This window comes from Sorex fumeus, unplaced genomic scaffold (assembly GCF_029834395.1).
Source record: "Sorex fumeus unplaced genomic scaffold, SorFum_2.1 ptg000006l, whole genome shotgun sequence".
NCBI lineage: Eukaryota > Metazoa > Chordata > Mammalia > Eulipotyphla > Soricidae > Sorex > Sorex fumeus.
The window spans coordinates 53,154,202-53,175,090 of NW_026606063.1; the positions used below are offsets into that span (position 1 = coordinate 53,154,202).

Genomic DNA, 20,889 nt, shown 5'->3' on the forward strand with positions numbered 1-20,889 from the left:
GAAATTGAGCTCCCATTTGACCCAGAAATATCCACTCCTGGGAATATATCCCGAAGAGGCAAAAAAGTACAATTGAAATGACATCTATGTTCATTGCTAAACTGTTCAAAATCTAGAAAAAACCCAAATGCCCGAGAACAGACAACTGGTTAAAGAAACTTTAGTACATCTACACAATGGAATACAATGCAGCTGTTAGAAAAGATGAAGTCATGAAATTTACATACAACTGGTTCTACATGGAAAATATCATGCTAAGTGAAATGAGCCAGAAAGAGAGGGACAGACATAGAAAGACTGCACTCATCTGGGGAATATAAAGTAACAGAATGGGAGTCGAACATCCAACAATAATTAAGTACCAGGAGGTCTGCTCCACGGCTTGGAAGCTGGCAGCACATGCTGGGGGAAAAGGCAGCTCAGATAGAGAAGGAAACACCAAGTAAAGGTGTTTGGAGGACTCGCTTGAGATGTGAGATGCATGCTGAAACTAGTCTATAAACCGAACACAATGGCCACTCAATATCTCTATTGCAAACTACAACACCCTAAAGGAAAGAGTGAGCAAAAGGAAAAGCCCTGCCACAGAGGTGGGGTGGGGTGGGAGGGTTGGGGTGGGGGGTGGGAGAGCTACTGGGATCATTGGTGAAGGGATGAGTCATTGTATAACTGATATAATTGTATACATTGTATAACTGAAACCCAACCAACCAAGTTTGTAAGTCTACAACTGTACCTCAGGTGTTTCCCTAATAAAAATATAAATAAAAAAACTTAAAAAGGATGGTAGGTATCAATACCAAATAGGTTAATTTAAAATATTAAAATTAGGATGAGAAATATTACAAAAATAAAGAATAAAAGATAAAGTATATTGAAATCAAATTTGAGATCAATACATACCACTTTTATGACATGCTTTGCATCATTATCTGGTTTATTTGTAGGGAAAGCTGCAGAACAAAACACAAGGTAAAAAATAGTTTTCAATTACTAGACAGCTATTATAGCCTCAATAGTAATTAGCAGTTTTTATATACTAATTTATTATATCCTCCCAAAAACCTCTTATGTTAGGTATCATCTCCACTTTACTTAAGATTCTACTAGGAGCTAAGTAGTTGAGTAATTTTCTCACTAAACTATAGCATACTAAGGAAAAAGCCTCAAATTTGTCTGACACTACAGCCCACACTTTACTACAAACCTTATTAAAACATGGAAACCAACAGATGATATTTAATTACATAAATTCAAAAGTAGAAAAATATTTTCTAGACATCTCGATTTAAAACAACAAAATTTATAGTATAACCTGCACTGTAGCACTATCCTCCCATTATTCTATTTATTCGAGCGGGCCTAGTAATGTCTCTAATTTGATACTTGTTGTTAGTGTGTTTGGCATATTGAATACATCATGGGTAGCTTTGCTGTGCAGGCGAGATACTCTCGGTAGCTTGCAGGGCTCTCCGAGAGGGGCGGAGGAATCGAACCCGGCTCAGCTGGGCTAGCTGCGTGCAAGGCAAATGCCCTACTACTGTGCTATTGCTCCAGCCCAATACAGCATTTGACTGCAATAAGTATAACCTACTGATTCAATTTTTCTAAATTAAAATCTATGATAATATAGAAATGAAATAGTTTCATTTTTAGAGTTCTGAACTATTTTACAGTGCAAAATTCTAAAATAAAGTTCAAATAATATCAATGTCTGAATTGTCTTCTCAGCCTACAATTATTCTTATATTGAAATATATATCTCATCATGTAATAAAAGCTAACTTCAGTTTTGTTATCTTCATTTTGTCTGCCATAAACATTTCAGATATAGTAATCCAATTTCTGAAGATTTCCATGTTTAGGTATTTATAAGATGGAACCAATCATTTCCTCACATTATCTAAATTATTAAAAGATGACAATTTTGGGACCATGGTGATAGTTCAAAGGCATGGAATGCATTCCTTACATGTGTCACTCCCTGGGTTCCAACTCTGTCACCACACACTTCCCCGGTTACTGCCAGGTCAGAGCAGCACTGCATCCTTAAATCTGAGCATAGAACCAACAAGCCCAAACTACTGGACCAAATATCGCTAAGAGTTTCTATTTAAAAAATGCTGAAGTGATATAGCACAGCAAGTGGGGCGTTTGCCTTGCATGTGGCCGACTGGGGTTTGATTCCTCTGCCCCTCTCAGAGAGCCCAGCAAGCTACCGAGAGTAGCTCTCCTGCATAGCAAAGCATGGCAAGCTACCCGTGACATATTTGATATGCCAAAAACAGTAACAACAAATCTCACAATTTGTTGTAAGACGTACTGGTGCCCGTTCGAGCAAATTGATAAACAATGGGAGGACAGTGCTACAGTGCTACAGTATGAACATATTCTGACATTTATCCATTCATTCCACAACATTTCTTCATTCATTCAAATAACCAATATTTATTTATCAATAGGTTGGGGACTGCCAAGTACTATGTTTAAGTATCACTGAGGATTATGCATAAAAGAAAGCAAAAGAGGAATAGTAATATTGAATGGAATACAAAATTGGGGTAGTTCTGTGTAGAAGAAAAGATTAGAAGATACTTTCTTCTAGCCCTTTAGCAAACGATTCGGTATTGTGATGGTGCCAAAGGTGGGAGGAGAAATATTACTGCCCTAATCTTGCATCACATCAAACTCTATGCAATAATCTTTGTTTACTAAGGTAGAGTGTGAAAAGGGTAGCACTGTAGCACTGTGCTCCCATTGTTCATCGATTTGCTCGAGTCTCCATTATGAAACTTGTTGTTACTGTGTTTGGCATATTGAATACACCACAGGGAGCTTGCCAGTCTCTGCCATGAGGACGCGATACTCTCAGCAGCTTGCCGGGCTCTCCTGAGAGGGACGGAGGACTCGAACCTCGTTTGGCCGTGTGCAAGGCAAACACCCTACCAGCATTAAGAGTATAAAGGCAAAATGGGAATTTTAACTAGAAAAGTTACATATACTGTCACTGAAAATAAAAGAACCCAATTATTCCATTCATATGCGCTCTCTCTCTCTCTCTCTCTCTCTCTCTCTCTCTCTCTCTCTCTCTCTCTCTCTTTTGGGCTACACCCACCACTCAGGGTTTACTCCTGCTCTTTGCTAAGGGATTATTCCCATCAGGGCTCAGGGACCCACGTGAGGTGCCAGGATCGAAATCGAAGCCATGTCAGTTGTCTCCAAGGCAAGGACCCTACCTGCTGTACTATCATTCCAGATCCATCCAATCCAATCCAACTCCTTGCAGGTTTCTGTCAGCATAGTCCTACCGCTATTGTATCACTTCTTTTCCTATCAATTCTTATTTGTGTATCACATCAATAGAACTTGTTGATGTATAATGTGAAACCTCCCCACAACTGTCATTCAATAATTACACAATAATCTATCTTCCAAGTCAGATTATATGGGAAGACCTAAATTCAAAATTGACTAGAAAACTGTTCAAGATGAATGTTAAATAAATCAATTGTCCTAGCTAACATGAATGTCTCTTTACAGTGATCAGCTAATTAATAAAACAAATATCTATTTTCTACTGTAAGCCAAGTCATAATCTAGCTAGTAAACTTAAATGACAGAACACAGACATAGTATCTGCTTGAATTCTCTATTATAAGAATCTGACATTCATCAAATACTCACATGCAAGCCTAAAACTTAATCACAGTAAATGTTTAAGGGAGAGGTAGATGTAACATAAGATTATCTAATTTAAATTATATGAAAGAGAATACCAAAACGAGAATAATGGAAAAAGTGTAAAAGGACTAGATGCAACTCTAATTAATAATTTCTTCTTCTAAATGAGTGGTTCTTAAATCTTGAAATGTAGGGAATAGGAAAAGCACAATTTGATGTGTATTCTGAATAGATCATTGCATCAAATTATGGAGAAAAAACTGAAAATGAGCTGGGAGAAATTGACAGGCAAGAGTTTAAATGCCGGTGATAAGTGGGCTATTGATGGGATTAATGTATCAATGGGTAAAATAAAATGAACAGATTCCAATTATTTGGAAAATCAAAAAGCTAAGAATAAAAGGGATGGAGAAGGAAGGAGAAAAAAGGAAGAAAAAGAAGAGGGAAGGGGAAGAAAAGGAATAGAAAGAGAGAGAGAGACAGAGACAGAGACAGAAACAGAAACAGAGACTCACACACACAGAGGGAGGAATAAAGGTTAATGTATCAATGGGTAAAATAAAATGAACAGATTCCAATTATTTGGAAAATCAAAAAGCTAAGAATAAAAGGGATGGAGAAGGAAGGAGAAAAAAGGAAGAAAAAGAAGAGGGAAGGGGAAGAAAAGGAATAGAAGAAGAGAGAGAGGATGAGAGAGAGAGAGAGAGAGAGAGAGAGACAGAGACAGAAACAGAAACAGAGACTCACACACACAGAGGGAGGAATAAAGGGAGGGAGAACATCCACCATAATGAAACCCAAACAGAAATTAAATAAATAAATAAATAAATAAATAAATAAATCTCATGGGGCCAAAGAGATAGTACAGCAGATAGGGCAGTTACCTTGCACACTTCAATCCCTGACACCAGATATGGTCCCCCCAAGTCCTTCCAGGAGTGATCCCTGAAAGCAGAATCACGAGTAAACCCTCAGAACCCCAGGAGGAAGAAAGGAAAAGGAGGAAGCGAGAGAGGGAGGAAGGGAACTTCTCTTCGCTTCAAATAAATCTTAAGTTTAGTAAAAATTGCAACATGGTCTGGGGATTTTCAATCTCTTCTGTTGATGTAATAGTTGAAGAAAATATAACATGGTCTAGGGTATTTTCTTCAATGAATACAAATATACTATATAGATGTAATATATATATACACACATATATAAAATATCAAAGTATAGGTTACTCCAAACATATATATATTACAAAAGAGTTCAAATAAGAAAGTTTCTGTCTAAAGAAATTATAAAACAAAAGAGTAAACTAAACAAAGAAGTGAAATGAGGATATAAGGATAAAAAACAGAAATCTAAGAGATTGAAAACAGAAAAAGAGTGTCAAGGTATATCATTAAAAATCTATAATGTTGGGGCAAGACAAGTAAGGAGGGTTGCTTATTCTCAATTACAGGATTTTTTTATTGTAAATAATTTTGTAAAAAGTTCAGCACTTCTTACCTTAGAAATCTGTATGCAACCTCAGGTGTATATATGATATAGAACTACAGTAGATATGTGAATTGCAATATAAAACTAGTTCCTACCTTACAGTTCTCAAAAATTTTCTAACTACTAAAAACAACTTTTGCCTTCTATCATAAAATCTTTTAACATTTCTTATCTTGAAAAATCTTTTTCAATTACATAATTCCAAATATTTTATTTATAGAAAACTTTAATGAGACTATTTCAGATTTCCTAAAACTTCAAATGTTTCCTTCTATTTCTTTAAAAAGATAATCTGTTCTCACCAGAGAGAGCACAGCAGATAGTGCCCTTGCCTTGCATGTGGCTGACCTGAGCTTTGGTTTCCTCAGAACCTCAGTGGTTCCCCTGAACCCTGCCAGGAGTGATCCCTAAGTGCAAAACCAGGAATAAGTCCTGAGCACTATTAAGTATGACAAAAACAAACAAACTAAAAACAAAACCAACAAATTTGGCCAGATAATATATTTAATGCGTAGTCACATTTTTCTTGGATATTTTCCATCTATGAAATAAGGGCTAAAATAATCTTTATTATTATTATTATCTCCCAAAAATGTATTGATTATTTTAAAATTAAAAACCTACAAATGGGCTCAAAATCCAAACAAAAAACATACTGTGGAAGAAATGTAGTCCCACCTTCACTTGCTGAAACATTACTAATGCTTTTGCTAAAATTAGGTTTCAAATTAGGTAAATATTTTTAATATCATGAAATACTATCTCTGGGCTGGAGCGATAGCACAGCAGTAGGGCGTTTGCCTTACAAGTGGTCAACATGGCCGACCCGAGTTCGATTCCTCCGCCCCTCTCGGAGAGCCCGGCAAGCTACCGAGAGTATCTTGCCCGCACGGCAGAGCCTGGCAAGCTGCCCTTGATGCATTCGATACGCCAAACACAGTAACAACAAATTTCATGATGGAGACGTTACTGGGCCCGCTCGAGCAAATCGATGAACAACGGGAGGACCGTGACTATCTCTATTTTCCAGTATTTACCTCTTCATGTGATAGTCTTATTATCCACAGATATTACATAAAATAACTTAAGCATTATTTTTCCTTCTTGATCTTTGTTATTTTTCTTAGACTCGCTTTTTCTTTGACAATACAAAATTTGCACCATTTGGTCAATTTCATTTTAATTAACTTTTATCAGGTTTTAGTATCTCTAATCATCTTTTTAGGATTTGAGGTTCTCAAGGTCAGCATAATGCGAAAGTCCTTCCCCAATAAAATGGAGAGATTCCATAATGTGGTCAATTTATATAAACTAGTTACATTTTTCAATAATTTTAGTTGTTCAAAAACTTTCTGGTGAAGTGGAAATTCTGATATTACAGAAGTTTTCATCTCCTTTCTCATCATACAAATGTTACCAGATTTTTTTATTAAATATAATATACACGTTTTCTTAACTACCTTTTCTTCAACATCCTCCTAATACTATGTATGATAAGTTATCAGTACCCATACTTCAAGTAAAAAACTCACATTTGACACTGAAGATCTAAGTATAATTCAAGAATTTAATAAAAATGAGATCAAAATAATGAATAGCTTTTTTCATATTCCAAAATTAATAACCTGACTATGAGTATTCAAAACATAAATTTTAATGTAACATTTAGCTTATTCTTTTCTTTGTTATTTTAGTAGAAAAAAGTATTCTAAGAGGCTAGAGCAACAGTTCAGAGAGTAGGGCATTTGCCTTGCATGTGACTGACGTGGGGTTTGATCACTGGGACTCCATATGGTCCCACAAGCACCACCAGGAGTGATCCCTGGGTGCAAAGCCAAGCATAAGGCCTGAGTAATGTTGGATGTGGCACCCTAAAAAAGCAAACCAAAACTACTATTCTAGCAAAAAACTCAAACTAATAAATATCTCTTCCCTATGAACACCTAATTCTCCTGTTCAAGTTATTTTTAAAAAATAAAAATCATCATAGGTATATAATTAATCAATACAATTTCATAATATCTTGAGAAAATTAATTTTCAAAAACTATAGTTATTTTATAAAATATTCTGGTATCTCAACAAATTCTACAAATATATTCTTTATCAAATTTTTAATCAAGTATTCTGTTAAGCTCTTTAAAGTACTTAGTGTTAGAAATATCATGTAGCACTGTAGCACTGAACTCCATTGTTCATCGATTTGCTCGAGCGGGCCCAGTAACATCTCCATTATGAGACTTGTTACTGTGTTTGGCATATCGAATATATCACGGGGACCTTGCCAGGCATTTGCCGTGCAGGCGAGATACTCTCCGTGGCTTGCTGGGCTCTCCGAGAGGGGCAGAGGAATCGAACCTGGGCCGACCGGGTCAGCGGCATGCAAGTCAAACACCCTACCCACTGTGCTATCACTCCAGCCCTAGAAATATCATATCTTAAATTATTATCCTGGAGTTAAGGGGTTGACATAGTCAAGACTATTCAGCATTTGAAAAAATAAATATTTTTACCCGATGGCTATTAAAATTATAACCTAGGGCTTTAAGAGACTTTTCTAGAATCCTCCTATTACAATTTTGACCCAAAACAAATGCACAAATTCCCTATAAAACAAACTAACTCATTTATTAGCAGAGAAATCCAGCAAAATTTTCTCATTAATTTATATATTCTACTGGTTGGTTATTTTTGGTTTTTTTCCATAAAGTTTAGAAATAAAGTACAGCATATTTTAATGTATTTTTCTAGTCCTTAAAATTAGATTCACTATAAATATCAGATGTTTTTCACAGATTTTTGTGAACTTAATATTAAACACATATCACTGATGCTCTACACCTCGAGTTGTCAATCTGAAAGAAAATGACACCATTATGAGCATCATCACTAACAGATTCTTAAATTAGCTGCCAATACTATCAATTAGATATTTCACTATAATTTTAGAAATTATGAACATTTCATAATCAAGTAATTTGCTACTATTTCTTCTAACTAGTAATAAATTCAAAGTATTCTTTGACAAAGAAAATCAATCAATAGAGCAAAAAGATCTAAGTTCAAAAAAAAAAAAAGATCTAAGTTCAAATGTACCTGGAGACAATTTTAAAAGCTGACACAGAGGCAAATTTTTTAACCTCCCTAGGTCTCAAATATTCTGTATTAAGTTGGGAGGACAAAAATTAAATAATGCATACACAGCATTCAACATAGAGCTTAACACACACTTAGAGAAAGATTTCAGCAAATGATGATGATGATGATTTTCTTAAAAAAATAGCAAAAGCCATTATTTAGCAGCTTTCTGATGCCAGATAAATGACATATCCACTATTCTTTACTGGCCAATCTCCATTCAAATTCACTCCTTCCTATTCTCTGTTCATGACCTCCTCAGTGAGGCTTTGGTAACATTACCACTAAGAATTTCATTAGGTGGAACTCAGAACACCTACAATGGAAGCTATGCTGCTCTTCATGAGTCTCTTTCACACATGTTGCAGCTTCCAATTGCTCTTGCTTGAAATGAATTTGCGGGAAGCTGCCTTTACTCCACTCTCAGGAGAGAAAAATGGCCAGTGTCTCTTAGGAATAATTAACAAAAGACAGTTTGTTTCATCTTCATGATAAAATACAGCATCCCTATTAAAAGGCAAATTCATCATTCCCAAAAGTTAAATAGAATAACACTTTAAAAGTAATTCCAGCTGATTAAATTTAGGGTTGTAGGGAAAAAAAACTTAATTCATGAATATACTCTGAATCTTTCATTTGATTTTTAAATGTATAAATGTTCATTTAACTTTGAGCTCTTGCCTCTCAGTGTTCTATTCTAAGCTAGTCAAACAAGTGGTAGCAGGCATGCTGGGCTCAATAATACTGCCTCTCATATTTAAATACTCTTTTACACTTGGATTGCAAATTAAAGACAGTCTCCTGAACACTGACACATTTTCAATGATTGATTTTGCAAAACGTGTTGATTTTTCCTACACTGTTTTGCCTCTGTGTGTGTCAACTTTGGCCTTCTTTTCTTGCTCCTTTGCAGCACTGCTGTCTCTTTGAAGTCATTGTCAGTCTGATATGAAAAATGCACATTAAATTTCATGACTAATTACACACAAAATTCCTGATCTCAAGTATGAAACACCTATGTCCAGAAACTAACAAAAGCTCCTAACTACTTAATTAAAATACTTAAATATTTTTAAACGCCAATAACTTACTTTCTGTTAAGGTTTGTTTGCAGTCTTTGAAAATTAGATTACTTATGCATATTACATGCTTACAAATCAATCTATTTAATAGTAAACACTATCCAATTCCTCTACAAAAGTTTATACTTTCTATTACAGCAAATTCAATGAAGTTCTGCTCAGAATTCTTTTACTTCGAACATAAAATTGTTCCTCAATAGTGTTCATTTTTTTAATCCTCCTAATTTTATGCATTAGCAAAGTTGACTTTTTCCAATAAAAACTGCAATTTATGGATTATGTATATGGCTTCGAGTATTTTAAATACAAACTTGAAAAGAGATTGTATACTTGTCTCTCCCCTAAATTGTGCAAATATACAAAATGCCTATAAAACTAAAAGCATAGTGCTTTAGACAATAACACCATATATAAACAATCTATACAAAATTACATGCAGATTTATAACATGTAAAGCACGAAACATTAAATAAGTTTATTTAAATTTTTTTTTTACAAGCCAGACCAATTCTAGAGTTGCCAAGTCATTTTTTTTCTTCAGATAATCATATTTAGGGCATTGTTTAAGAACTAACAGAAAGCAAGGAATCTATAATCAAATATGTGAGGTGTGTGTGTAAGACAATATACAAGTCATAATCAAAGGAATAATGAGATGAGCACTATTGAGCACTATAAGACAACTCAACCTGAGAACAAAATGAAAAATTACACATTTCCCACTTTCTTCTTTAGTATGTTAGAATTTTGTAAAGCCTACTTTTCATTATTTGGTTTCATACATGATTATTAATAACAGACTTCTTTAGTTTCCAGTCTACTACCTCAAGGTATTTTCCTATTTGTTGTTTCCCTTCTTGTTAAACAAACCCTCTTCTATTTCTAGTTGTACATCTCATGCAGTTACTGAGGCAACTTCAGGAAATGTATCACATGCCATCACACTACTATACTCAGAACCCCTGCAAAGCCTACCAGTTTACCAACTGGTTAATTCAACTCTCAAGATGAAAATTCAGTTGCTTGAAAATTGTGTTTCACATTGGAAAGATTGGGGACGAAGAGTAGACACACTACTACAGAAATGGCCACAATACTTAAGCAGTGCAAGTTAGATTAAGGTCTGCACATGAGCCAAAGCTTAGAATTTCATTGCCTTTGTTGGCTCATGTCACTTCTTTAATTAATGTCACTTTCTCTGGTTTAATATCAGAGCAAGTGACAAGAGTGCTTCTGGATGAATTGTGTTTTCAGAGGACTATGGCATACTCTCCTGCAGTCTGACAGAGGGACGTGCCAGTTTCACTTGGCAGTTACAATGCACCAGCTTTAGTTTTAGTAGTTTAATTTGTGGCAGTTATATGTTTTGAATACGTTGAAGTATTCACAATGGTCTCATGGAATCTGTTCCATAGATAAAGTTTACACAGTGGAAAATAAAAAGCAATGGCTATAAGGCGATTAGGAAAAGCTTCTCTTGGCCACAGCTGGCCTTAGAGGCACTCCTGAAATTAAGAACATTTAGAGGCTCTGATTAAAGTGATAACAAGAAAGGATGCCCTCACTTTTTTTTTCCTGTCCAGTCTGTAGTTGGTGTGAGACGATCATAAGGAATATGATATTTAGAACTCAATTTTATGCAAAATCCATTATTCAAGAGATAAAGTTTATATACATGATAGACATGCAATGAAATAACCGTTAGACTAAGAACCTTTGTTACTTATGCATTAAATTGGTTCTGACATTTTGGTAAACTAAGTTCTTATTGATAAAAAAATTTGGAAGAATTTTGAGGATTATGAGAAAGGACCAAGCATTTTCCTTGGATTTGTTAAAGATCTTTTCTGCCGTAGGCTCAAGTATTCTGAAGGGTTTTTGAGTTTTTCCTTCTCCTTTATACACTTTTGTGAAGCCTCATCAGCTCATGGTGAGCACTGCCACCAAGGAGTTCTTCCAAACTTTGCCTGCCCTTTCTAAATTTAGGGTTCTTTACTGCAGCAGGTTGAAGATCTGGCTTTGATTGCACCTGGCTCTGCTGGAGAACAGAAATATTCATCTCCACTGAATGCATGCTGCTTAAGTGCTGGAGGCACTTGCAGGAGAATAACTCTCATTGGAAACTTCATTACAATACTTTCTCTTCCCTACATGAAGTAGTAATTCTCATTCACCAAAGATAGAATTTGCCTGACACAGCCATGGGAGCTCCTGTTTGACTTTCAAAATTAATCAACCTCTAAGCTGGAGTAGAAATGGCATGTCCTTTAACCTTAAGCACAAAAAGCCCTCAACAGACTGTAGTTTTTATATCCCTGGATGGGAATTTGGGCCCCTGATACTTAAACTTGATGCACATACTGGGTTTCTGGCATGCTTTTGCCCATACCCATCTGCTAGCCTGGCACTGTGCCCATTCAGAAGGTGTGATGCCAGTTTCAATAGGGCATAGGTGCCAATCAAAGATGGGTTTGGAGGGGCAGCATGCAGAACGCAGCAAAAGTCAGTTCTTCTGCCAGAAGATCCTCCTGTTACCCTATAATGCCAATGAAGGGCCACATGCTTCATTGCTTGGGATCACATTGCATCTGTAGATGTTTCTGGCCTTCAATGGATGTCTTTCTACAGCATCTTTTACCCCACATATTACTTTCTATAGTAAGTGTACTTCTCTCAAGTTTAATTTTGTAGATATTTTTAAAGTCTACCTGACTAAAAGTCATCCTTTTAAGAGAAATCTTCGACAATTAGTTTATAATAATTTGAGTCTTTAGTCTTCTCTTCTAAATACTCTTTCGTGTACTCATGTTCATGTCAGGGAGCTATATGGGACAAACATTCTGAAGAGCTAATTTGAAAACCTGACACTTTATGAATTCTACCAAGTTCATAAGTACTGATAAGTTTGGGTGGTGGACAAAATTTCATTATTTAAATGAACTCTCTGGTGTAGAGAATTAAAAGTTCCACATTTTTTATAAACAGAGGTATTATTTTATCTTAAAAGGAACATATCTCCTATTTTTTTCTGTCTCTCCATTATCTAAAGAAAAAAATACCTAATACACTTCAGAAATAAAAGTCTATTTATAGTTCATAAGAAATTCAAAAGCCTGAAAAGCTGAGGAGTTTTTTATTGTATAGCAATAGAGATGAACTCATTTCATGAAGAAGAAATTTCCCTACTGTAATAAGTTTCAAATTTAAAAACCTTGACCAGTATAAATGGTTACAAGATAAAGGGGGCTGGAGCAACAGCACAGCAGGTAGGGCATTTGCCTTGCACATGGCTGACCTAGGTTTAATTCCTCCATCCCTCTCAGAGAGCCCAGCAAGCTACCGAGAGTATCCCGCCCACACAGCAGAGCCTGGCAAGCTCCCCATGGCGTATTCGATATGCCAAAAACAACAACAACAAATCTCACAATGGAGACGTTACTGGTGCCCACTAGAGCAAATCGATGAACAACAAGAGAACAGTGCTATAGTGCTACAGTAAAAAGGAGTTGTTTCAGATCTTTCCTTATGACAAAAAAAAAAAATTGTCAGTAGTTGAAAATAAAGAACCTTAATATAAAATATGATAAAAAGATCAGACATTTTAATAAATAAAAAATAGAAGCAAAGGCTAAGCCTTAGGAAAAACTTATTCCTGGATCTGCACTCAAGGATCATTCCTGGTAGGGCTTGAGGAACCAAATGTGGCTCTGTGGATAATCAAATCTGGGTCAGCATCATGCAAGGCAAATGCCCTGCCTACTGTACTATCACTCAAAGAACTGCCATTTTGTGTAGGAAGCCAAGCTTTAAAAATAGATTATTTTTTTAATTGAATAACTGTGAAATATACAGTTACAAAGCTGTTCTTGATTGGATTTCAGACATACAATATTTCAACACTCATCCATAAAAAGATTTTTAATTTAACTGACAGGTAACTAAACACTACTCTTTCTCTTTTTTTTTCTTTTGTTGTTGTTGTGTTGTTCTATTTTTAATTGTTGGTCCACACCCCCTAGGGTTTACTCCTGGCTCTGAACTCAGGGATCACTTCTGCTGGGCTCAAAGAACCATAAGGGACATTGAGAATCAAACCCAGGTTTGTCATGTTCAAGACAAATGTGCTACCCACTGTACTATCCTTCAGCCCCAAAACTGCTCTTTTCAACAACTCAAAATTAATAACTTATGGAGAGCACATACAAAATTAAAATATTAAAATGCATCTTCCAGAAAATTTGACTTCTGTGTAGGTACAGTAAGTATCACAAAAACCCATGACTCCATCCTCCTTCAAGTTTATATTACCTAGTACCTACCTAATGTTCATCTGGTAACTAGTTTAACATATATACCACAGCTTCTAGCACAAGTTATTAACATATCAAATTTTCTTTTTTTCACATTCACAGAATCACTTGCAAAATAGCTTAGTGACAATCTTACTAGAACTATAATGTTGCATTTTATCGAGTGAGGCTAACTGGCCTAAGTCATGATACACTATACCAAAAGAATATTTAATATAGCAATGCATAATGAAACCATGTATGAGTCAATAATTCCACTTTGTTACTAACATTATGATTATGCTCTTCTAATCCTATCCTACATACCTTAAAATAAACCTTATCAATTGTTGGTGGGAATGAGGATCTATTCAACCTCCTTGGAAAACAATTGGACATTTTGCAAATATCTAAGGATTGAACTCCCACAAAACCTGGCAAGTCCACTTTTTTGGAATCTACTTCAGGGCTCAAAATCAATATTTCAAAAAGATATTTTCACTCCTCTACCTATTACAGCACTATTTAGAACAGTAAAATCTGGAAACAACATGAGTCCCAAAGAACAGATGACTACATAAGAAATTATAGTGTAACAATAGGATAGTACTTATACAGAAACTGTGGTCTATGTACACAATGTAATGGGTATGTGTGTGTGTGTGTGTGTGTGTGTGTTTGTATGAATAACAAATGGCAAAGGCAACAGAACCTGAGAACTGGTCTACAGAACTGAGCTTATCAAGGAGAAGTGTGTGTGTGTGTGTGTGTGTGTGTGTGTGTGTGTGTAGAATACGTATTTAAAAAATGCCAGGAGCGGATCTCATGATTCTATTCATTTCTGAGCTCCACCTCAACCTTGATGTAGGAACCAGCATAGGTGCCAGGAAGCAAGGGCACATCCAAGTCAGCTTCCAGGATCACTCTGTTGTGCAAACTTGACCTAGGCTGGCAGGACCCGAACAGGTGGGAACCAAGGTTGCCAGCATACCTTAATGTTCTGAGATAAAACCCACCTCTGCAAATCAGCCCAGCCTCCTGGCTGAGATGGGAATGTTGCTAGAAAATCAGAGCAGGTGAAGCCAGGTGGGGGGCCCTGGCCAGGGCCAGGCACTGTACCCCCTGCTAGAGAAACTACCATTTCTGAGAGTCCTTGCTGTGCTTGGGACTGACTTTAGGGCCTAAAATCTGGTCATGGTGGTAGTGAGCTCTGGTCTTCTATAATGGCCATTGGGGTAGAGTAGTCCTCATCATGGCTTATGGGTAATCTTCAATGGCTGTCTGAGCTGTGTGAGGTCATATGCAAGTTTTGAAAACGATAGAATCAGCACTCAAAAAGTGTCTGTAAACATTTTATACCTTTCCTCCAACTAATCTTCCTGCTGTCAATTTATGCTATAGACTGACTATCAAAACCTAAGAGGATAGAAGGAAAAATCTTTCCTCTACTACAGTTTAATGTTTTATAAGGAACCAACATGTCCTTCAGTGGAGCTCCTGTATCAAATTCTTTAATACAGAATGGATGTACAGAGTCCATTTGGAAAATATCACGCTTGTGGGGAAATATTTTGATCAATATCAACTGATATCTATTTATTTGTTAAATGCAGTCATAAATGGATAATCTCTGATAATTCCAGTACTGGCTTCAGACAGCCTTTTAAATTTTATGTCATTTTTAATTGTCAGTGTAATATAATTTTTTTGATAATTTAAAGTTTTATATATACTGTAAAAGTATATTAACTGGGGTGCCAAAGAACAAAGAAAATAAGTGTCTATCTTCTCTTCTCACAAAGATGATACATAACTATCACTACTTTAGATACATAGGAGAGAAATTCATTCATCCCTTACAAATACCTTGAGGTATTAAAGCTCAATTCTTTAGTGGAACCAAGTTAAGAAATGAGCAGAACACCATAGTGCTTAAATATTATTGAGTCTTAAGTAGAAAGTATTTTCATATGATTGGATCTTCTACAGTGAAAGATAATGCTACCAAGAAGATACACCTTTAAAAATATAGCAACATTTTGCCTGGCAGACTATAGTTATGCTGTTAAGATTCCTATTAATCGCTTGAAAAAACATGGATAAGAGATAGATCAGACATGTCCTAAAATTATTTTCTAAACATTAACGATCTTCATATTTTACATATTATTATAAACTTTTATTTCAAAGTTTTATTTTTTAAAAATTAATTTATCACAGTTACAATAACATTCATTTGGTATTTGGTAATATGAAGCTATACTTTACCTAAATATATCAATCCAAATCCTCCAGAGCCAATCATCTTGCCTAGCACCCATTGTTTTCCTTCCATGTCATCCAAAACTTTGCCTTCTGGAAGCGGAACAGGAAGCTTATATTTCTCATTCCTTCTCGGTGGCATCACGTCTGCTGGCAGAAAAAGTGAGAAGTAATTAAAAATAAAAACAACAAAACTTTGAGTTCAGCCCATTTTTTCAAAATGTCTCATGTGGGGCATTTCTAAAGACTCCTAGAAATTAAGAGTTTGAAGTAATTTTTGTTTGGCAAAGTCTGCATCCTATATTCATATTTGAGATTCAGATACATTATAATATTGAAATAAGATCTACATTACAATGTTATGAGGATGTGGGTTTTTTTTCTAACAAGATATAGTAGCTGTAATTCAGTCAAATTTCTATTAAAAACAGACAAGCAAGAACCTGTTGAATTTTTAACTCAGCCATATCAAATATATAAATATTTACAATAACTATAAGCAGTATAGAATATTCCTTAAGAAATAAGTTAAGGGACTAGAGCGGGTAGGGCGTCTGCCTTGCACCCAACCAACCAGAGTTCGATTCCCAGCATCCCATATGGTCCCCTGACCATGGCCAGGAGTAATTTCTGAGTGCAGAGCCACAGTGACCCCTGTGCATCGCCAGGTGTGCATCGCCACAGTGACCCCTGTGCATCGCCAGGTGTGACCTCCCCAAAAAAAGAAATGAAGCTGACAATTTCCTATGACAGAAAGAAAAACAAATTTCGTATCTATGCAAATACTTCATTGAGAATACTTCTTCATTAAGAACACAATATATTGCCTGAGAGACAATAACAGGGGAAGGAGCTTGCCCTGCACTAGATCTCTTGCTGGGTCTCCAGTAAAGCATCTGCCAGGAGTTAAACTTGGAACACCACCAGGTGTGGCACAAACACCAAAAACAAACAAACAAACAAAAAGAATAGTAAGTATAAAAGGTGAAAAGAACTTTCAATCACTGAGACAGTTTTAGATTGGGAAAACTTGGACTGTGAAAATGAACACCACTAAGCACAGCAATTGACAGAGTAAATACTCGACAAATATTGTTAAATGAGCACTGGGTTTTCAGGGTTCTGTAGTTAAGAAGCTCACCAAATCACTGGACAGTTTTAGGGTTGCCACAATACTCTAAGATTCTTGATTCTTTAGGGCTGCCACACTAAGATTTTTCTCTTCCTTCTTCAAAGTGAAAATTGCCAAGCCTCAAAGATCAATGTACTGACTGCAACAAAAAAAAAAACCTAGCCAGATAGCCTTAATCAGCCCTACCTGCTTAAGTTTTGTGCATTTTACTATCAGATATCTGAGTTAAAAGAGAACATTTTTGAGGGGGGGAAAAAATAACCAGTTTCATATCTGAAATTTAAAGGTGAAGTTAAGTGCTTTCTTCTAAGTAATTCCAAAGATTTTTTTTTAAGTTGCTGAATGCCTTTGAAATAAAGTAAACGTTGTTATCCTATCATCTTCCCCATATTTCTCAAGATTGAGTTTTTGATCCTTTCAAGAGATTTCACTTCCTACTATCATTCACTTAGCAATCAAGTACCAGAGAGAGCCAAGAAAGACAGCAGAAACCCCCAGAAACCCCGAACAATATTCACCCTCCCTCCTTCTGGGAGGAACACAAGATATTCAGAGGGTCAACCATTCTTCAAAGCAGAAAAGGGGGCGGGGGTTGTGCGGGGATTCCCCCAGTAGTTCATACAGTCTGATGCCCAGACACTCGCTGGCCAATTTAAACACTGAAATCACTGCAAGAACAACTTTTTGACAAGGCACAAGTTGTAAAGTATAAAGGGAATGAACTAGATTTGGGGAAAGTTCCTGGCAACGGTGCTTACTAAGACACCTAAGAGAAGACTAAGAAAAGCGGGTTCGGGAGGGATCCCGAGAGGGAAGCGGAAAGTGCCTCTCAAGGCCACTCCCTGACACTGAGGTGGCCCAGGATCCCTGCACTCTGGGACAATAAAAGCATCTCACTCGAGTTTGCGCGGGGTTAAGCCAACACCCTGAACCTCAACTGGAGCCAGGACCGGGCTTAGGGTCTGCCGGGCTCGGGACCCACCATCTCGCAGGGAAGTGGCAGGTGGGACCCGGGCCCCGCAAAGAGGCGCCTGGACCCCCGGTCCGTCTCCAGCAAAGGCCCCGCACCAGCAGGACACTAACTTCCGGGCACGGGTTTCTTGCTCCTCGCGAAAGGACAGCCGTGCCCCTGCCCGTCCCGTCCAGCCCCGCAGGGCCGCGCCGGGCGGGACAGGGCATATGGGGCTGGGCCAGCTAGCGCCCACTTAGGAGAGAGGAAGGAACCCACCGCGGAAGACCCGGCGTCGGACTCGGCTGGCGGATCAGCTCCCGGGCCGGGCACTGCACGGAACCGCAAGGTCCGGAAGCCAGAGCGAGTAGGGACAGGCCGGGCCCGGGAGAGTCCCGCGCAGCCAGCCCGCCTTGGGGGGCAGGGCAGGGCCGCGATCCTCCAATCCGCGGGGAGGCGGCCGCAGCGCGGCCTCTGAAAGGGCCAAACTAACTTCTCCGCGCCTGGGCGGGGTTCCCGGCCCAGGCCGCCCACTGGCGTTTCGTTCTCTCTTTCGGTGGGAGACGCGGGCCAGGTGGAGTTTGCATTGGCCCTCGCCGGTGCTTGGGAACCAGCTGCCTGCCGGTGTTTTGGAGATAGAGGGAAAGAGGAATGGCAGGGCCAGGTCAGGAACAGGAACTGTGTTCGTGCCAACCACCTTCGCCCGCCAGGATCTGAACGATGAGCCACCACAACGGTTTTGCAGAAAACAACAGGGTCGTTAAAGAGTGTGTAGGGCCAGGAAGATGGGTCCGTGGTAGGAAGCTTGCCACAAGTGGCCGGGCGGGGCGTTTAGGACCGAGAAGGAATCACTATGAAAATAATAGCTGGAAAAGATCACTCTGGACAGGAACAGAATGCTGAAGGGAAGTGAAATGATATACAGGGTAACCTTTCAGTAACAATATTGCAAACCGCAGAGCCTAGAAGGAAAGAGACAGGAGAAAAGTGTCTGTCACAGAGGCATCCAGGGGACCCGCCTGGCGGGAGGGAGATGGGACATCAGTGGCTGGCGAGAAATGTACAATGCTGAAGGAACCGGTGTTGGTACATTGTATGGCTGAAGCCCAATCCAGAACAACTTTGTAACTGTGTATCTCACGGTGATTCAAAACAAAACAGGGCAGGCGTGTATGGACGAGTAATTTTCGATAATTTGGGCCAAGTTCTCAGTGCCTAAAACTTCAAAACTGACACTGTCTCCCTGTGTGATTTTTTTTTTATTACCCACACTGCTATCATCCTAGACCAAACTACCATGGTTTTCCTCTTCTAGTATCCTCTGAAATAGTACTCCTAATTCCTACTGTTTACCCTGCTCTGTATTCACAATAGCCACATGATATTTTAAAAGATTAAGTTACATCATTCTCCTCAAGGCAGATCACTGTTTTTCCAATTCACCTATTAGAAACCTAGGTATTTCAAATCTTACCATTATTGGTTACTAAATCAAAGTGAATACTTGAACCAAATAATTCCTTGTTAAAAGAGGAAGGTACTGCTTTGGTGTGGATTACAGGCTATTTATTAGTACCCTAGGACTCCCACTCCACCCCCCAAGTTATGACAACAAAAGATGTTTCAAAACATAACAAAATTTATATATTTTTTCCAAATTTGCCTCCAATTGAGAATGACTTGCAATGATCTGCATGTTCTGCAAAAAAACCCTTCATTCCCTCCAATCACGATGGCCTTCTTGCTATTCTCAAGGTCTTTGTAATTTTCCTTATGTCAGAACCATTTTAATTTGATACTGTTAGGGCCCACTTCTATCCTTTTCTTCACATCTATTCAAAGTGGATGCAGTGAAGCCTTTTTTAACTACCTTAGCTAAAATATCAACCTAGCAAAAACACTTTAAAGCCTTTTTTCCCTTTTCCCTCCTATTTCACTGTATAATATCATATATGCTGCATAAGGACAGTAGTGAAGAGTCTTTTGCACTTTGGTGATGGTAGGTAAAGTAGATTTCTCTTTTTGTTATTTTTTGGGGTTTTTTCCTCATTATATTACACATCAAAACCATAAACATTAACACTATTGTAATCATGTTATCTAAATTACAACCAAAAATCAATTCAGTAAATTCTATGTGTACATGAAAGTATTCAAAATTTTTGACAGATTTAGTCGTGAGTGTAATCTCAGTTCATGGAATGTGTATAGTTAATTATATGGTCAGTATGTCATACATCTCTTGTAAAGTGTCTAGATGAATCATGGTGATTCTTTCCTGCCCAGTGATCTATACACATAATAAGCACTTATGAAGTATATGAAATAATAAAAAAAGATTTTAAGATATTTTATAAAGAGACTACCTCTTCTGAGTATCATTCTATCTGTGATATCTAGAATTTCTGCACTTATCTTAGAACAAATACAGATCAACACACACACAGTATTACAGAGCATTCAACAAATGAGGTTAGAACATTTAAATATCTATATATACAGGAAAAGAGAAAGACAAGATAAATGACTTCAACTTTTAACTTACATTGCACCGTAGCACTGTCCTCCCCTTGTTCATGGATTTGCTTGAGAGGGCACTAGTAACTTCTCCATTGTGAGACTTGTTACTATTTTTGGCATATGGAATGCACCATGGAGAACTTGCCAGGCTCTGCCATGTGGGCGGGATACTTTCAGTAGCTTGTTCAGCTCTCCAAGAGGGACAAAGGAATCAAACCTCTACCCACTGTCTATCGCTCCAGCCCAAACGTACATTAACCCACATAAAACTTAACTTGAAAAATAAACTTGAAATTGATCATCGACCTCAATCTAGCAAAGCCAAAAACAAAATACTTGAAACAAAGTTGAT

General features: G+C 37.5%; 1 protein-coding gene across 1 annotated transcript in view; it reads right to left on the reverse strand.

Moving 5' to 3' along the window:
- The window catches only part of VRK2 (VRK serine/threonine kinase 2), a 100,830-nt gene extending 84,737 nt beyond the window's left edge, over positions 1-16,093 (reverse strand). Inside the window, exons 1-2 of the mRNA XM_056124332.1 lie at positions 15,943-16,093; positions 904-953 (exon numbers count right to left, since the gene is read on the reverse strand). Of these exons, the coding sequence (XP_055980307.1) occupies positions 904-953; positions 15,943-16,078 (186 nt within the window). The 5' untranslated portion in view covers positions 16,079-16,093. The remainder of the gene's footprint in view (positions 1-903; positions 954-15,942) is intronic.
- Positions 16,094-20,889: the final 4,796 nt, after the last annotated feature.